At 41.7% G+C, this 15,400-nt stretch overlaps 1 protein-coding gene across 1 annotated transcript; it reads left to right on the forward strand.

Annotated features, from left to right (window-relative positions):
* The first annotated feature begins 1,679 nt into the window (after positions 1-1,679).
* LOC110154548 (von Willebrand factor A domain-containing protein 5A-like) lies at positions 1,680-14,774 on the forward strand. Its single transcript, XM_020918540.2, has 19 exons — positions 1,680-1,812; positions 3,791-3,867; positions 4,891-5,093; positions 6,740-6,962; positions 7,358-7,524; positions 8,438-8,552; positions 9,091-9,266; positions 9,350-9,438; positions 9,532-9,676; positions 10,094-10,173; positions 10,241-10,355; positions 10,805-10,963; positions 11,037-11,140; positions 11,538-11,749; positions 11,970-12,023; positions 12,170-12,205; positions 13,240-13,457; positions 13,996-14,119; positions 14,491-14,774. Exons 2-19 carry the CDS (start codon positions 3,822-3,824, stop codon positions 14,568-14,570), a joined length of 2,346 nt encoding a protein of 781 aa, XP_020774199.2. The 5' UTR covers positions 1,680-1,812; positions 3,791-3,821; the 3' UTR covers positions 14,571-14,774.
* The last annotated feature ends 626 nt before the right edge of the window (positions 14,775-15,400 follow it).

The following is a 15,400-nucleotide window of genomic DNA, read 5'->3' on the forward strand; positions in this document are numbered from 1 at the left end:
CTGATTCAACAGAAGTCCTGACTCGACAGATGTGTCTTATCCTCCTTGTGGCACACCCTACAAGGAGGATAAGACACAAAAGGCAATTATTAAAAAAGCTGGTTGTTCACAGAGCGCTGTATCCAAGCACATTCATAGAAAATCGAGTGGAATAAAAATAATGTGTTAGGAGAAGGTGCAGCAGCAAAAGGGATGGCCACAGCCTTGAGAGGATTGCCAAGCAAAATTCATTCAACTTGGGGGAGCTTCATAACAAGTGGACTGAGGCTGGAGTCAGCGCATCAGCAGCCACTACGCAAAGACGAAGCCTACGGGACATGAGATTATGTCAGAAGAGCCTTACCTGGGCTGTGAAGAAAAAGAACTGGACTGTTGCTCAGTGGTCAAGAGTCCTTTTTCAAATGAAAGTACGTTACTTGATGTTCAATGTGAAGTTTTCACAGTCAGTGATAATTTTGGCTGCCATGCCATCTGCTGGTGTTGGTCTGCTGTGTTTTCTGAAGTCCATAGTCAACGAAGCCATCTACCAGGACATTTCACTGCACTTCATGCTTCCTTTTGCTAACAATCTGCCCACACAGCCAAAGGTACCAAAAGCTGGCTCACTGAGCATTGTGTTACTTTGCTTGATTGGCCTGACCTGAACCCCATAGATTCTCTATGGGGTATTGACAAGGATGATGAGAAACACCAGAGCCTACAATGCAGATGACCTGAAGGTCGCTATCAAAGCAACCTGGGCTTCCATTACACCTCAGCAGTGCCACAGGTTGATCGCCTCCATGCCATGGCACACTGATGCAGTAATTCATGCCAAAGGAGGCCCAACCAAGTCTTGAGAGCATAGAACTGAAAATACTTTTCAGAAATCTGACATTTCAGTTTTTTATTGGTCTTATGTAATATTGAAATTTTCTGAGAATCTTCGCAGCTAATACCCAATCCATCAAAATTTTCAATATTGGTGCCAATATCCGATTTCAGTGAGTATCGTATCAATGCATCCCCACACACTACAGGATAATTTGCTCGATTTAAACCCCGATTTGCTTCTCTCCATGGTATCTGCATGATCTGACTTTGTGTGATTTGATGCAATTTTAATTATTTTTAATTAGCTATCAATGTTTTTTGAAGCATTTTTTACATGGAATAAAAGAGTGTAGACCCTTTATTTCTTATTTAGTAAAACTCAGTTTGGGGTGCTACACCTTTATTGCACACTGCATCTTTCAGTAACATTGGCAGCCTTGATAAATAAAAGCAAAGAAAAGTAATAAAAATGTTCAAAATGCAATTTTTAAAAAGTGCAAAGAGTTAACTACAATATTTTATACGGCTGTTCAAAATTATTATTATTGTTTTTAAACTGAAATAACTCCACTTTATTTTAAAACTGCACAACGCACGACTCCTCGTTTAAAAAAAAAAAAAAAATTATAAGTTTATTGGAAGTTAGGTAAAATGGGAAGACCGCGAATAGACCTCTTTTAGAATGTGTCTGACCCCCGAAAAGCAAATCAGGAAGATAGGAAATAAAATCTGACCAAAACTAGGAAAAACAAGGTCAGCATATGTTTATTATGGCTTCATAGTCCATCAATGGACTTCACCTTAGAGCATCTGCGTGAGCACGACTCTGACTGACCGTAATCACCGGTATAAAGACGCATTTCAAACTTGTCCGGTTTAGTTTCACTTTCTAGTTACTTGACTTTACGGGAAGACAGATCCGTCCCAGACTCGTGAGATCGGGCTCTGATTTCATGAAGCCTGCAGTAAATCAACAGAGCAGCTGTATTTCTGTCAGAGGTAGGACCATAACGCAGTATTTTTGGCCCTCGCCACTAACAAAGTTAGGGGCAAGGGGTATTGTTCTTCTTTAATTATTCCCTTTTCCGACCAAACGATCGCATTTTTGACCCCCTGAACATGGACGAAAAGTCCCACACCTGGGTATCAGATCGATCGGCCCGGCGAAAAATTTGATAAAATGGGCATCGTGACAATGCCCAAAGTGACCCGACTCAACAGCGCCGCCTAGAATTGGACCCCTATGGGAGTAGGGACATGCAAAGTTTGTCACAGGGAAACGAAATTCGGAACAGTGATAGAGAACAATGAGACAAGACAAAAGATGAGTTGGAGCATGACCCTATGACAAACAGGAAGTCGGCCATATTGGATCAAACATTCGCCGCAGTTTTGATTTGGGTATCTACAATAAGATTCAAGTCCCCGGGGTTTGGTCCAAATGAGCTCAGATTTGACATGTCACATCTAGAGACATAAACTCACAAAATGCATCAGAAGGAATTTTGATACTCCTTACGGTTCGCCCGTAGCACGCCGCCGATTAACGCCTTCATTTCCTGTTTCTTCGGTGACCTGTCACGGCCACAGACATTGTCCTACAGAGCTCAAATTCAAATCACAATTGTGTGATCCAGACCTGAATGTAATGAAATATGAAATTTAATAAAAGTGAACTCTATAGTACCAAATTCGGGGATTAAATTCTATGCATGATTACAAGCAAAAAAGTCTATTACGGACATGATGCATTTTCCACCACTGGCCAGCAGGGGCGCAAAGACTCCCCCAAAAAATAGTTTAAAAATGATTACACACACAGGCTTAGTCCGATCATGCTGAAAATTGAATCACTAATGCCTGATCACGGCCTGAATATAATACACTATAAAACATATGAAAAGTGAACTCCATAGTGCCCCCTACCATAGACATGAAATGTCAACATTATCGGATTTGTACCAAATTTGGGGATTAAATTCTATGTATGAATACAAGAAAAAAAGTCTACTACGGACATGATGCATTTTTCACAGTTGGCCAGTAGGGGCGCAAAGAATCCCCCAAAAAATATTTTTAAAATTATTACAGGGACATGCTTAGTTCGATTGTGTTGAAATTTGAATCACTAATGCGGGATTTTGGCCTGAATATAATAAACTATAAAACATATGAAAAGTGAACACTATAGCGCCCCCTACCATACACATGAAACATCAACAATAGCGGATTTGGGCCAAAATTGGGAATTAAACTCTAAGCACAATTAGAAGCAAAAAAGTCTATTACAGACATGGGGCATTTTCCACGGTTGGCCAGCAGGGGCGCAATGACTCCCCCCACAAATATTTAAAAAATGTTTACACACACAGGCTTAGTCCCATCGAGCTGAAATTTGAATCACTAATGCATGATCCCAGCCTGAACATAATACACTATAAAACAAATGAAAAGTGAACTCTATAGCGCCCCCTATCATAAACATGAAACATCAACATTATTGGATTTGTACCAAATTCAGGGAATAAGTTGCTGCATGATTATGAGCAAAAATATATATAACGGACATGGTGCATTTTCCACTGTTGGCCAGCAGGGGCGCAATGACTCCTAAAAATATTTAAAGGTGCATTATATGATGTGTCTAATGGACGAGCTGTCGGCCTGGGCGGATGTCGGGAAGAGAGTGGCGTGCCGGGGCGGTCGCGAGTCCCCGGCGGTCACGTGGGAGGGGGGGGGCCTCCCACCAGGGGGAGGGCCACCATCGCCGCGCGCGGCTTTAATCTTGTCTTGTATTGTTCTTCATGTTTTAATCCTCAACCGCTCTCGCTATTTTATCCAAACTATCTGTTTACTACTCACGTTTTACTTTTGTAGCCTTTTTAATGTTAATCCGTTCAAAACAGCATTGAAAGATAAAACTGAGCTTTTACTGATGCTATACTCCATTCAAAATATCTTTATATCTGTCTTACAGGTTTCTTAACATTAAGTAAAATAAAGCGAAAATGGAGAGGTGTTGCTGTGGATTGATTACGCCTGAGAAGCAAGCAGGTATGACTCACTGGGGGGGGCATTTAAATTAGACTGATACGGACTGTGCGTGAGAAAATTAAAGAGAATCCCAAGCAACCAGGCTGCGATTGGCTAAGGAATTTAATACATTTAATGTGCAGCTTAAACTTTGTACGGTTGCCTGTTCTTCATCGCTACAGACTCGGCGCTGCCATAGCTGCACAGTCTCAATGACCCACGGTCAAAAGAAAACAAACTTTCCTGTGCTGTGGCTTCAGAGGAACGGCTGATGGTGACCAACTCGGCCTTTGCTTTATCGAGGACTGTGTGTACATTTGTGATGCTTATTCATGAATTCAAGATCAGAAATGACAAAGCCAAAGGACTCCTGTATGCTGCATACATGGCAGAAAAAGTGAAGACATTTCTGCCAGTAGCCTACTAAAGTAATATGAGTTTCTGAAGTTACGACACTGCCTATTACAAAGAAATAGAAAGAAAGTTATTTGTGCACTCAATTCTATGCACTTGTAAACCTAGCACCTCCACTGTGCTCTCATTACAGCTCTGTGAGCACATGTGGGGCGGGAAGAGCCACTCCTCTGGACAAAAAGCTGACACACCACACTCAGCACTAAAGCCAGTACAGGGACACAAACAGAAACAGGGTAGATAGAACAAGGAGAGTGGGCACTGAACCAACTGCAATGTGCACCCAGACACACTGCACTACTGCAGTGCATGTAACGCCAGCAGAGATGTAGTTATGATACTCTCTCGTTCCCTGTCTACCTCTTCATTCAGCCAGTGCTATCATGTAGTATCATATTCAGTGGATCATGGGATACTTTTAAGGGTTCAGGTGATGATTTCTCGGGATCATGGGATAGTTTCTCAGGATTCTTATTTAATTCCTCATCCACAGCTCTTTCAGTGACAGGCCTAAATGTAATATCTACAAAAACCGTAGTAATCAAATAACCTAACATTAGAAGTGGGAGTAACATGGACATAGCCTGGTCTGGAACATGTCCTAACGTCAGGTGTGTTGTTTTGTGTCAGTGCCTCTGCAGAGTGTGGATGTTCAGGTGGATGTGAAGGACCATGTCGCCACAGTGGTGTCAACGCTGCTCTACAAAAACAAAGAGGAGAAACCCATCGAGGCGGTGTTTGTTTTTCCCATGCCCAGTGAAGCAGCCGTCTGCCATTTCAGTGCTAAAGTTGGAGAGACTCTTATCGTGGCTGAGGTGAAAGAGAAGAAACAGGTACGTCCAAAAGAAATGGAGGTGCATGTGATACACAACAGGCAAACAGTTCTGACAAGTAATGTATCATGAAGTGCTGTGAACAAAACAGATTACTGCTTCATCACGACCTCTGTTAGTGGAACAATCAAGAACCTTTGGGTCTTTATGACAGGAACAGCATTGTAGTCATTATTTCTTTTTAACTTAGGGTGACCAAACATCCGTTTTTCCCCGGACATGTCCGTATTTTGCGTCCTGTCCTGGGCATCTGGATTTTTTTTTTTAAGTGATGCAAATGTCTGGGTTTTCATTACCGTTCATTGGGGGCATTAAACTGAGCGTCTCTCGTAGCTCTCTGTGACTCAGAAGGAGTGAGCAAACACAACCAGCCGGTCAGTTCGCAACACGCCGAAGCACAAATGCGCATTTAACAATGACTTGTACAAGAAATTCTCTGTTTTCCGTCCCGGTCTGGACAAGTGGAAGGCCATGTGCACAGGTTGTGAAGTGTGGTCCCTCTTTTATCGCGGGAGTTACGTTCTAAAAATAACCCATGATAGGTGAAATCTGCAAAGTAGTCAACTTTATATTTTACAATTATTATATCTATTTTAAGGCTGTAAAACCCCACACCACACATTTTATACACTTTTTTTCAAACAGGACAGGTGCAACCCTTTTTACATCCTTCTTAAAACTTATTGCTGCTGTCTTCCTTTTGTTATTTTCCTCCTTCTTTATGTAACGAACCGAAGATTCATTTATTCCGTAATGGAGCCTACAGCACAGAGTCCTGCACGGGTCCATTTTTGGAGACCCCCAGTACAACACCACACCCACGCGGCACAACACCACACCGGCGCAGTACAACACCACACCTGCCCGTTAACCCGAGATTATATCAAACTAAGACTAAGACTAAACCAGGACTAACCCAGGACTAACCTAGGACTTATTCCAGGACTGAAGAGGAGGACTAAACCAGGACTGAACTAGGACTAAAACAGGAGTAAACCAGGACTAAACCAGAACTGAAACAGGACTCACTGTAGGGATGGGCTCGGAGGGGACCGCAGAAGAAAGGGCCGGCTCAGAGCTCCACACCTCACGGAGGTAAATGCGGCAATTGCCCATCGCTCTTTGTGGACAAACTGCTCATCTTTGTCTCTCTTAAATCCAGGATTAGTCCTGGTTTACACCTGGTTTAGTCCTGACCCACCCGTGTGTGGAAAAAAAAAAAAAAAACATGCAAAATTGACACACACACAAAAAAAAAAGAAAGAAAAAGAAAAAAAAATCTGCGAAACGGCGAGACTGTGAAAGGTGAACCGCAATATAGCGAGGAACGACTGTAGCTCAATGTCAAGGCCCCACCTCCCACCCCCGGTAAGGTGTCCGGGTTTTCACAAATGGAAATATGGTCAGCCTATTTTAACTAATTTAAAATGTGTTATTATTGTAGTTATTATTTTGGCTGTACATAACTTTAATTAACTAGGCTGACAAAGCCTAGCCATGTGAAACTACTACAGCAGGAGCCAATCTTATATAGTCTATGGAGCCAAAAGAAACATGGTTTCCTGACCTTTGCATTCAACATGCAAAGTAACTGTAAAATAATCTAACTCATTTCCAACATTCATTTTCAACACTACCTGTTCCAGGCTCATGAGGAGTATGATGATGCACTGAGCTCCGGTCAACAGGCCTTTCTATTGCAAGAGAGCAACCAGAGTCCAGATATATTCTCTATGAGTGTTGGCAGTCTGCCCCCTGGAGAGAGCGCCTCCATCAGGCTGGAGTATGTCACTGAGCTGGATGTGCAGGCCGATGAAGCTCTGAGATTTTGTCTTCCTGCTGTCCTCAACCCTCGATACCAACCTGCAGGTCAGACTGCTCTGAGGCTGGTTCCAAAAACAAAGTCAATTTAGGATTTACAAACTGATGGGAAAGATGAAAACACTGAAAAATGAATGACACCAAAGTTCATCTTAGATTATGAATGTACTTTGCACAGCGCCTGCTGGAGTTTGGCAAAATCCCTAAATGTTAAGTAAAAAATTTAAGACAAAATTTTAAAAGGTTCAAAAACTGCTCAGCATGTCAGCCAGTCAGTCACAAGACCAGCCAAACACATCTAAGCATGTTGTTGTAATAGTTGTAATCAAACCTACAATCCCTGTAGCTTAGTCTTCTTCAGACCAGAAATACAGTTAAGCATGTTTCCAAACTGGTTCCGCCCTGGTGCATGGATAATGATTATAGATCATGTGTTTTTACAGGAACAGAAAGCAGCAGTGTGAAAGTGACATCAGTCCCGTCTTCTCTGGTGCCCTATGATCTGACCTTCTCGGCCCGAGTCGAGTCACCCCGGTCAGTCTCCAATATAGAATCCAGCTGCACCATGGACCCGGTGGAGTATCTCAACCAAGATCAAACTAAGGCATCGGTAAACAACACTTATGTTGTCCATCCACTGTAGAAATGACTACTTCAACTATAGCTGTTATGTAATATATGTGTGATAAAAATATTCAGAAAATCCTAGAATCCTACAAAGACCATCCATACATTTTATTCCGCTTTATCTGGGGCTGGGTCATGGAGGCAGTAGTCTGAACAGGGAGGCCCAGACTTCCCTTTCCACATACACTTCCTCCAGCTCTTCTGGGAGGATCCCGAGGTGTTCCCAGGCCAGGCAAGAGATATACTCCCTTCAGAGTGTTCTGGGTCTTTCCTGGGGCCTCGGTCCAGTGGGATGTTTCTACTCTAATGTGGTGGTCTCCTGTGAGGTCCTCCTGTGTGATCAAGACCCTCACCCATTCTCTAAGGGAGCGTCCGGCTACCCTGTGGAGGAAACTCATTTTCACCACGTATTCGCAATCTTGTTCTTTCAGCCAGTACCCAAAGCTCTTGACCATAGGTGAGAGTAGAAATGTAGATTGACCGGTCAATCAAGAGCTTTGCCTTTGGACTCCCTTCTTCACCACAACGCTCCGATACAGTGACCACATCACAGTTTGTAGTCCCTCAGTTATCCAGGCGGGTTCCATCACAAAATCATTTTTTAAGTCTGCAAAAGAATGTCCAGTTGACAACCAAATATTAGTAATTAATGAGTATGAATGAAATAGGGCAGACGACTAATGATGTTAACATGTTTTATGCTCCTAGTTTTGAGTGGCACAAGAAAGGCACATATTCAGAACAGAATTTCATTATATTTTCAATTGAAATTTTTTTTGTAATTGAATGTAATATTAACTGAAATCACAATTATAATTTGATTCATTACAACCCTACATTTCATATAATGTATATACCACTTCATTTAAACCACATTACATTTTGTTTGTTCGTAGGTGAAACTGGCAGCAGGACACAAGTTTGACCGAGACGTGGAGCTGCTCATTTATTACAAAGACAGTCACCAGCCCTCAGCTGTGGTGGAGGCAGGACAGGCCTCAGCCAAACCTGGTGAGCACGATACTCTGTGTGGCCTACTGCCATCTAGGGGTAAGAGAATGGTTTGCAGTCTGACTTGTATATATTTTTTTTGTTTATTTATTTTTGTTTATTAATTTAAGCATGTGTAGAGCTCTGATGTGAAAGTGTTATGTTCAGTAAATGATAGAACACTGATTCTCCAACAAGTGAAGTTTTATCAAAGTTTTATAATGGTTCCAGTTGGTCTATGAAAGTGTCAAAGTTTATAACACTTATTACCAGTCTGTATGCATAGACTGCTGTAAATATTAATCTGTCAGTTCAATTCACATTCGCAGTACAGACTTTTTGTGAGTTAGTTTAAATTACTGTCTGCTTTAGAATGTGCTTTCTCTATCTTCATCTGTTCTTTGTTCACATATTCAAACACTTTGTAATACACCTCATCTACTCTAACTGTGAAACTCTGAGGAAAGCAGTGTTTTAACATGTGTGTATTCATCACTCACACTTTGACAGTGTGAATTAATGGACAAATATAATAGTAACAGCTGCCTGTTGTTTTCAGGCTCTCTGATGGGAGACCCAGCCCTGATGCTGAGTCTGTACCCGGAGTTCCCCAAAGACATTTTGTCATCTGTGTCTTCCTCTGGAGAGTTTGTGTTTCTATTGGATCGATCTGGAAGTATGGGCTGCTCTATGGGCCACAGAGGAGAGTCAGGGAGTCGGATTGCCAGTGCACGGGTATGCAGTGCGTACATAGGCTGTATACAAGAGCAAACTGTTATAGTTTGAGTTTTTCTCTCACTATAGTTTTATGTTCTCAGGACACTCTGCTGCTGCTGCTCAAGAGCTTACCCATGGGCTGCTACTTTAACATCTACAGTTTTGGATCCACTTTTGAACAAATCTTTCCGTAAATTATTTTTACAAATCACAGTATTGCAATCTCTGCACAAATCCCCAAGACACACATCTAAAGATGGTTTGGCTGTGTCTTTTTTTACAGGGAGAGTGTGGAGTACAGCCAAAAGACAATGGAGGAGGCTCTGAAAAAGGTGGAAAAGATGGAGGCTAACCTGGGAGGAACTGAGATTCTGGCTCCTCTAAAACGCATTTACAGTCAGGGCTGCATCCCCAACCAGCCCAGACAGGTACATTCAGATGATCTGTGTGTCTGTTCAGATTAGCCTGCAGTGGTTCAGGTCTAGTCCAGGTTTAAGGCTGGGTTTATTCCCAATTTGTGATGTGCATGAATGCAGAGGTAGAGGGCAGATTTGACTTATTTCAGAGTGCATTTACATTTGATGGTCCTGGTTTAAGACCAGTTTCGTCCTGATGTACTTCGTGGTTTAGTCCTGATCTAGTCCTGGTCTAGTCAAGTATTAAATTCAGATTTAGTGCTATTTAGTCCCAATTTCTTTTTTGTGCAAGTGTGAACAAGCCCTTTATTTCTTTCAACACATAATACAAAGTTTAAAGTTCCTGTACTTGACTTATTTCTGGGATATTTACTGTCTTCTCTGTCACTGCTGCATGAAATGTAAAACTGTCTGAACTGTGCTCTGTAGCTGTTTGTCTTCACTGATGGAGAAGTAGAAAACACCAAAGAAGTCATCAACCTGGTCAAGTCTAATGCAGGCTCTCACAGGTAAAATACAGCAATGACTGAACTTGTGTCCTGTTTATTGTGTGAATCAAACCTCTTTATGTCTCAGGTGTTTTTCTTTTGGGATTGGAGAAGGAGCCAGTTCTGCTCTTATCAAGGGTTTGGCCAAAGAAGGAGGAGGACACGCCCAGTTCATCACTGGAAATGACAGGATGCAACCCAAAGTAACACATCACAGTTGTGATTCATAGAGATTGCTGCTTACTCAAGATGTTCACCACCAGTGACTGTGACAGATTTTTAGTATTGTTATTTATTATTGTTGTGTTGCATTATTTTGATGCCAGCTCTGACTAGTGCACACTGTTGATGTGTCTTTTTGCAAGACGCTTCATCCATATTTCCTGTGTGTATGTGTGGTGTGAGCATTGGTGATCGGGGGCCGTAGGTGCAGATTGGTTACCACAGTTCCATCAGGCTGCCCCAGGGCAGCTGTGGCTGCAGAAAAGCTTATCACCAATGAGCACTGGGAGTGAATGAAAAATACACAATTGTAAAGGGACTATTATTGTTTGGAAAAGTTCTGTGTACGATTAATATGATTAATGCGTTATTATTATTTACTACCCTAAAATGGATCAGATAACTTCTATAATCCCTGTGTTCTCTCCAGGTGATCCAGTCTTTGCGCTTCGCCATGCAGCCAGCAGTGGTGGACATCTCTGTGAAATGGGACCTGCCCAAAGGGGTGTCTGCCTCTGTGCTGTCCCCACCTCTCACATCCATTTTTCAGGGACAACGGTCACTGCTGTACGCCCAACTCACTGGACAGGTGCTCACTGTGGGCTGTAGGGGGCAGTACATTTCTGTTTAGAGCAGTGGCCAAAAGCTGTGGTGTATTTTAGAGCAAAGAGGGAGCAGAGGGCTGTGTGACTGTCAAGTACAGCCTGGCAGGACGTCCCACCGAGAACAAGCTCAACTTCAGCCTCAAACCAGCGGAGGACACAGGGTGAGTGTGAACACACTGTGTGTCTAAAGCTAATTCAACATGAACAGTTGGCAGTGCTGGAGATGGACTATATAACATATAACACAAGAGAGATTGTTATATGTTCAACCACAGCAAAGCCCATTGGTAAACAGCTTTTACTGTAAAAAGCTCAAGGCAAAACATGCACATTAGACAAAATCCTCCAGCTAGGTGGTCCTGACCAAACCATGATCTGGAGATGGGTCCCTGACCTCTGCACGGCAGCTGCCCACTACTCCGAACAGGGTGCCACAGCAGCACTGAAGAACTGGTCAAATGTAGAGAATGAACTTCCTCTATGGAGGATTAATAAATTCACCATTAACCTCAGCACTTGTCTGTTTAATGTAGTTTTCTGTTTCCTGTTTATGTGCAGACTCACAGTGCACAGGCTGGCAGCACGCTCTCTCATTCGATCTCTGGAGCAAGAGGGCGCTAGAGGACAGAAAGACGCTGTGAAGAAGAAAATCATTGATCTGAGCATCCAATCAGGAGTCAGCAGCTCCTTCACTGCCTTCATCGCTGTGAACAAAACCAGCGGAGAAGCCATTCAAGGCCCTCTGCTGAGAAGAGATGTCCCTTTACCAAGCAAGTCCCAAAACTAAGCAACATTTTCCTCACTGAAAAAAACTATATTAACATGAACATGGTGCCAGTGCATGTAACCCGGCGATACTCAATACTCAAAACTGTAACTGTAAAGACAGACAAACATGAACTCTGATTTGTAATGATTAAAATCTTGAAAAAGTATTTATTTTAGTTTCAGTTGACCTGTACATAATCCTGTATTAATCTCCCCCCACAGGGATGCCCGTCTTCCAAACGTCTTATCGTCGTCTCATGCCGCCAGATAGGGCTTGTAAGTAAATTCAATATTGACAGTGAAGTCATGTAATGTAAGCAGTACATGTATATGGGCTGTCCACTGAAACATGTTCAACAGTACAGGTGAAGTCAGTTCAAGTTAGCAATTTGGCTAATGTTTTGTTTCAACATTTGTGTCAGGTGCCAGTAAGAGCAGCCGGTCCTCTCTCCAAAAGAGTAAGTATCTGCATATGAACAAAGGTTTTTATAAGGTAATATTCTGTTGTTTCCTTCCCACATTGTGGATCTCCTGGATCTTTTGATGGTAAGTGATTTTACGACTTTTAGTTTGTATATAATTATGTTAGAACAATCTAAGAATCCACTATCTAAGAAAACGTCTCTCTAGCGCCTTCTGAACATAACAGGTGTTGTTTCTGAAGGGCAACAGTCTGTCAAAGGCACATCAGTCTAGTGTGTTTCAGGAGATTACAGGAGAAAACAGTGGTCAAAAAATGTGTTTAATAAACCTGAGTTGAAAGATGAGATCATATTTACACTGACATTGGAGGAGGGGTGATGTAGGTGGAGAAGAGAGGCAAGATCTTCATGGGGGCATGTACCCCACAGACGCAAAGAGGGGTGTAAAAGTATGTGCAAGATACATTGTGTGAAGCCTTGGAGATGAAAGTGTTTTGATCTCTGGAATTTTGAAATCATAATTGCCTATTGCAGAGAATCACACAGAATTTCATGCTACACCCCTGGTTGGTTTGGTCCTGGTCTAGTCCAAGTAATACAGTCAGGCCCGTCGACAGAAATCTGGGGCCCTGGGGCAAGACACCTCCACTTTAATATAAATAAATAGGAAGAGGGTAAAATTCTGGACTCCTAAGACCCTGGGGCCCGGAACAACAGACCTCTTTGTCTCCCCCTTGACTCTCCTGAGTGCAGGAACCAACAAAACATGTTCTGCTGCATGTCCACAGGAGTCAACACAAAAACAACTAGAAACAACTAAAACAACAACAGAAAAATACCAGGAAACTGCATTCATATGACAATGCAGATTAAACTCATGACAATGATTCACTTCCAAATTTTCAACTAAACCTCTTCTCCTTTTTGCTGTTGTCCCATAAATACTTGAAATCTACATAAAATAATGTTTTTTCCAAATTTGTTTCTGGGTTTGGTTTAGTTTCATGTGCTGTGTGTGCAAATGTGAACACACCCAAAGTGTCCAAACTGTCCTCTTTTGTGTTTTGCAGGGGCTTTAAATACGTGTGATGATGTGGAGATGAATGAGGATGAGTCTTCAGATGATGATCTTGGGTTTGACTTGCCTCCCTCACCCAAAGTGCAGCGGGACCCTCTGCTGCAGGTGGTGTCCCTGCAGAAGGCTTCAGGCTGCTGGGAGTTAGAACCAGCTCTGGCCCAAGCCCTGAGCAAGACCAGCCAAGACCTGGAGAGCAAACTGCCTGCAATGGTGAGTATGGAGGTCAAGATTCATTTCCATGTAATCTATTCCTCAAAATAATTCAATTAATGTTCAATTTATTTTTTATTTAATTTACTTTGTCATTCAGGGTTAAGTGATGCGGGGAGGTACTGGTGTCATTTTCACACATTAATTTTAGAAAATCAGAAAATAATTATTCATAGAAAGTGTAATCATGTATATGTTATGCTTCATAAATATTTCATTAAAAAATATAGGTAACACTTAAAGTGTCTTGATAAAGCATGAACAAAGACTTAATTCACAATGAACAAATAGTTAATTAAGAATGATTCCGATTTGGTGACTATTTAATTATTACCCTGACACTATCTTCTAACTCCTTAAGTATTTACTAAGCCTGAATCATTCTTAATCAACTATTTGTTCATTATTTCATTATGTATGCTTTTTTTTTTGCCAATTAAGATGTAGTTATTATAAAATGGTACCAAAATATATCTGGTACTCGCTGGTGCTTTTTTCCACTCAACTGAACAGTTTTTGCTTTGTGTCGGTTATTTAGGCAAAGAAAGAAGTGTGGGCCACCATTTTGGCTCTGGTCTGGCTTCATGGTCTGAAAGCTGATGCTAAGGACGAGTGGGAGCTGTTGGTCATGAAGGCTGTGATGTGGCTGCGCTCACAGAACGGTAACTTCTCAACAAATTCCATTACAATTAATAACCATGTGTCTGTTTATTTTGACCAGTGTGACCACTTGTCGCTAATGCTGTAGGATTTGGTGAGATACATTGGGACTTGCCTAATTTAAAATGGGTTTCAGATTTCAAATGAGCTTTGATTCATTGATTGAAATCTCTACTATCATGGTGGTGACAATGTTGAATCTATTATGTGGTTCAAAACACTCTGGACTGAATCTTGATCAGAAAACCAAATCTAATTGCAATGATAGTAATTTTTTTCTAAAATTGTGCAGCCTTTCTGTAAATATAAATAAACAATACATTATTTTATGAACTAAATGTTTATCATTGAGTTTCTGTCTGTTTTTCTCTAGCTCAAGGCCTGACTGAGTGTGTGGAAGCCGCCAATGCTCTTCTGGGGTGCACTGTTCAGAAAGATGCCCTGGGACTCTAGATCTATTTTGTTTATTAAACTGCTCATTTAAAGGAAAATGCAAAATGGAGGTGTTCCGCAAATGTGCCTTAAATAAAGTACAATGTGCCATTACATCATTAATACAAGTGTTAGCCATGTTCCTTCTATGTTCCCATGTTATGATAGGGTATTTTTTTCTTTGCACATGTTTCTTCTGTACGCTCCAATAAATGAATTAATAAATGTTGTGTACTTTTTCAAACCTACAGCTGTCATAAAAAAGCAAACAGGTCTTCAAAAATAGCAGGCCTATATATTCCCATCAAAGTCGCTGTTACAAAAAAAAAAAAAAAAGGGTGAAATCTATGGGAAGTAATGGGGTAAAATGGGAAGACCGCCATTTGAAATTACCTCTTTCATTGCTGTTCTGCAGTGGAGTCGGTTGCAAGGTTATTTTGGAGGTTCCTGCATGAAATAACTGTGTAAGCGCTGTTTAGAGTGTGATAAGTGTCAGATAGGAAAATAAATCGGAACTAAACTAGATAACAAAGTCGGCAAATGCTATTATAGACTCATGGGCTATCTGTGGACTCTGACTGTAATCACCGGTGTGAAGACGCAGTTTACGCACCGGTTTAGTTTCACTTTCTGTGACATCACTTTACGGGAACACGGATCTGCCTCAGACTCGTGAGATCGGGCTCTGATTTCATCTAGCTTACAGTAAACCAACAGAGCAGCTGTATTTCTGTCAGAGGTAGGACCATAACCGTGCCCAGTTTCTTAATGCTCTTCGTGTTTTTAATACCCAACCGCTCACGCTATTATGTCATCACTGAGGTCACAACTGAGGTTTTGATGGAAACATA

Source organism: Boleophthalmus pectinirostris, unplaced genomic scaffold, assembly GCF_026225935.1.
Source record: "Boleophthalmus pectinirostris isolate CB_2022bp ecotype Guang Dong unplaced genomic scaffold, ASM2622593v1 HiC_scaffold_9, whole genome shotgun sequence".
Classification (NCBI taxonomy): domain Eukaryota; kingdom Metazoa; phylum Chordata; class Actinopteri; order Gobiiformes; family Gobiidae; genus Boleophthalmus; species Boleophthalmus pectinirostris.

Excerpts from the sequence above, each read along its gene's own strand:
- LOC110154548 (XM_020918540.2), top strand. The coding sequence starts at position 3,822 with ATGGAGAGGTGTTGCTGTGGATTGATTACGCCTGAGAAGCAAGCAG. Across the intron at positions 5,094-6,739 it reads AGGTGAAAGAGAAGAAACAG|GCTCATGAGGAGTATGATGA; the intron begins GTACGTCCAAAA and ends TACCTGTTCCAG. Across the intron at positions 11,750-11,969 it reads AAGAGATGTCCCTTTACCAA|GGATGCCCGTCTTCCAAACG; the intron begins GCAAGTCCCAAA and ends CTCCCCCCACAG.